Here is a 2151-nt window from a genome sequence, read left to right as displayed (position 1 = left end):
AGGAATTAAAAATAAAATCATTAAGAAGGTTTCCTATTATTTATTTTTTTCTAAAAGTGCTCTGGAGAGACAGAAAATTTAAGTCCCGATTTTTTTTTATGAATACCGATATATTACTGACCCTATTGTCTGTTTCTTTTTTTTTCTTCATCGACAATCATATTTTGATATATGCTGAAAAATACGGGAATGCTGGAATTCCTCTCTTTCTTGTATATTGCAATTGTTAATATGGAATAGTGTAGATTCATGCATTTCTTTTTTATCGGAAATGAGTGTGTGATGTGGGAAAAAAACCTTAAAAAAAATGAATATATAATGGGAAAAAATAACAAAATTTATATAGTGTGATTTATAAACCCGGACTTTTTTTTATTTTGGTTCGAAATAAAAAAAATATTTTTTTCTTGCAATCATATTTTGATAACAAAAATTGAAATGATTAATAATATATATAATCAACAAGTTCTCTCTTCATAATTTTTCTGGAATTTTTATGATTTGATTCATCGTCTAAAACATCATTATTCAAAATGTCTGATTTGCGAAATTTTCTTTTATTTGGGCTTTTCAGCTGCGAAAAGAATTTATTCTTCGTTTTCTTTTTTCTTTTCTTTTCTTTTCATATCTTCTTTCATTTCCTTTTCTTTTTTCCATTCTTCAAGAAATTTTTGTTCAGTAATAATTTCTCCAAAAAAATCAAACCTAAGTGTTCTCTTTTTCAGTGTCACTAATGGTTCCTTTAAAAGTGTTGATTGTACAGAATGCCACTCGTTTGAAAGCAGGCCACTTTTCTTGAACGAAGAAACAACAGTTGCAGGAAGTAATGCTGTCTGAAGAGCTTGTGGAAGAACGTTGGAGATTTCCTCACGTCGAAGAGAAATGGAAGAATCTGGAGGCACAGAGTACAGAGAGTTGATGCATATCTGGAAGACTACAAACACACCACGATCAAGAGGTTGTGTGATGTGTGAACTATGTGGAATAAAAGTGACGACGTCAATGTTGTTGTCAGCAAATTTCTGCCATATGTCAGGCTGAGCCCGAGAAGAGTGAGAATCCAGAAGCAGAAGACATCTGTCATTTGCTCTCATTAAAATATCCCTTCTTTCAATGATTCCAGTTAATAAAACCTCTTCTGCGTATCTTTGAAATAAGCTTTCCGTCATTCATCCATCGTTATTATCCCAAACATCAATGAATGCGCTCAGAAGAACTCGCATTTCCTTTGGTAATTTGTGGCATGGCCACAATACAACGCTTTTGAGAGAATATCCATCTGCAGCAGCTGCGACAACCAAACTGGCATTTGGCATGTTTGTGTGTGTGTTGCATGAAATCCAGCTGGAACTCCTGTGGGGTGAATCACAAGAGTTTTGAAGGAATCCGATAAGCGGAGTGAAGATTCATCAGTGATAAAGATCAAAGAAGGTGAATAATGATGTGAATTATGAAGATATTGCAGAAGCTCAAAGAAAAGAAAAACAGCTTGTTCGTTGGATACTGAAAGACGTTGGATATCCACATTTCTGGGCATGGACGCTTTGAGCTCAGAATTCCTTTTTACAAATAGATATGGATATGATTTGTACACACTGGAATTTTCATTGTTTTCTTGTTCTGAATGTGTTTTTTTGTCGGAAAGGACGGATTCCATCAGAAAAATATTCATTATAAAAAACGAAAGATAAATAAATGTGAAATCAAACAAATTCTCTTGTTCTCTTTGCATTTAAACTTGTTCCGGAGAAGCTTTCGATTTTTATAACTCCAACAATAATGTTTTTGTCCTCTTCATTGAACAGTTCTGGCCTACCAGGTTTTGCAACAGCTCTGCCGCTTTCAATTGCTGAAACTGCTCTAATTATTGCTGAACGAGAGAACTCTTTGGTATTTATTGCATCAACGATTCTGACATGTCCATCAACGACAATACGTGTCATGCGTTCTAATCAATTTTCAATTCTTCGAAAGTCAAATGACATCATTTTTTCTCGAAGAATTAACTGTCCACGTTCTTTTTTATTATTAACAACACTCATAACTAAAAAATTCTTGTAAAGATCTAATTCTTTTTTTTAAAAAAAATTTTTTTTTGAAATAAAAAAAAATCAAAAAAATATTTCCGATTAAATTCTAACTTGATTAGCC

General features: G+C 32.8%; 2 protein-coding genes across 2 annotated transcripts; both read right to left on the bottom strand.

The window, feature by feature from the left end:
• Window positions 1-587: 587 nt before the first annotated feature.
• Window positions 588-1094, bottom strand: MONOS_16540 (uncharacterized protein; the record flags this gene model as incomplete). The annotated part of the gene is made up of 1 exon (XM_067869446.1): window positions 588-1094. One exon carries the CDS (start codon window positions 1092-1094, stop codon window positions 588-590), a length of 507 nt encoding a protein of 168 aa, XP_067718835.1.
• Window positions 1095-1703: 609 nt separating this feature from the next.
• Window positions 1704-1943, bottom strand: MONOS_16539 (uncharacterized protein; the record flags this gene model as incomplete). Its single annotated transcript, XM_067869444.1, has 1 exon — window positions 1704-1943. The coding sequence occupies one exon, from the start codon at window positions 1941-1943 to the stop codon at window positions 1704-1706; it is 240 nt and encodes a 79-aa protein (XP_067718834.1).
• Between the last annotated feature and the right edge of the window lie 208 nt (window positions 1944-2151).

The sequence above is a fragment of the Monocercomonoides exilis genome (assembly GCF_001643675.1).
Source record: "Monocercomonoides exilis strain PA203 chromosome Unknown scaffold70-226867, whole genome shotgun sequence".
Lineage (NCBI taxonomy): Eukaryota > Preaxostyla > Oxymonadida > Polymastigidae > Monocercomonoides > Monocercomonoides exilis.
Note: the sequence above shows the minus strand (reverse complement) of the source record. Positions and strands in the feature narration are given on the sequence as shown.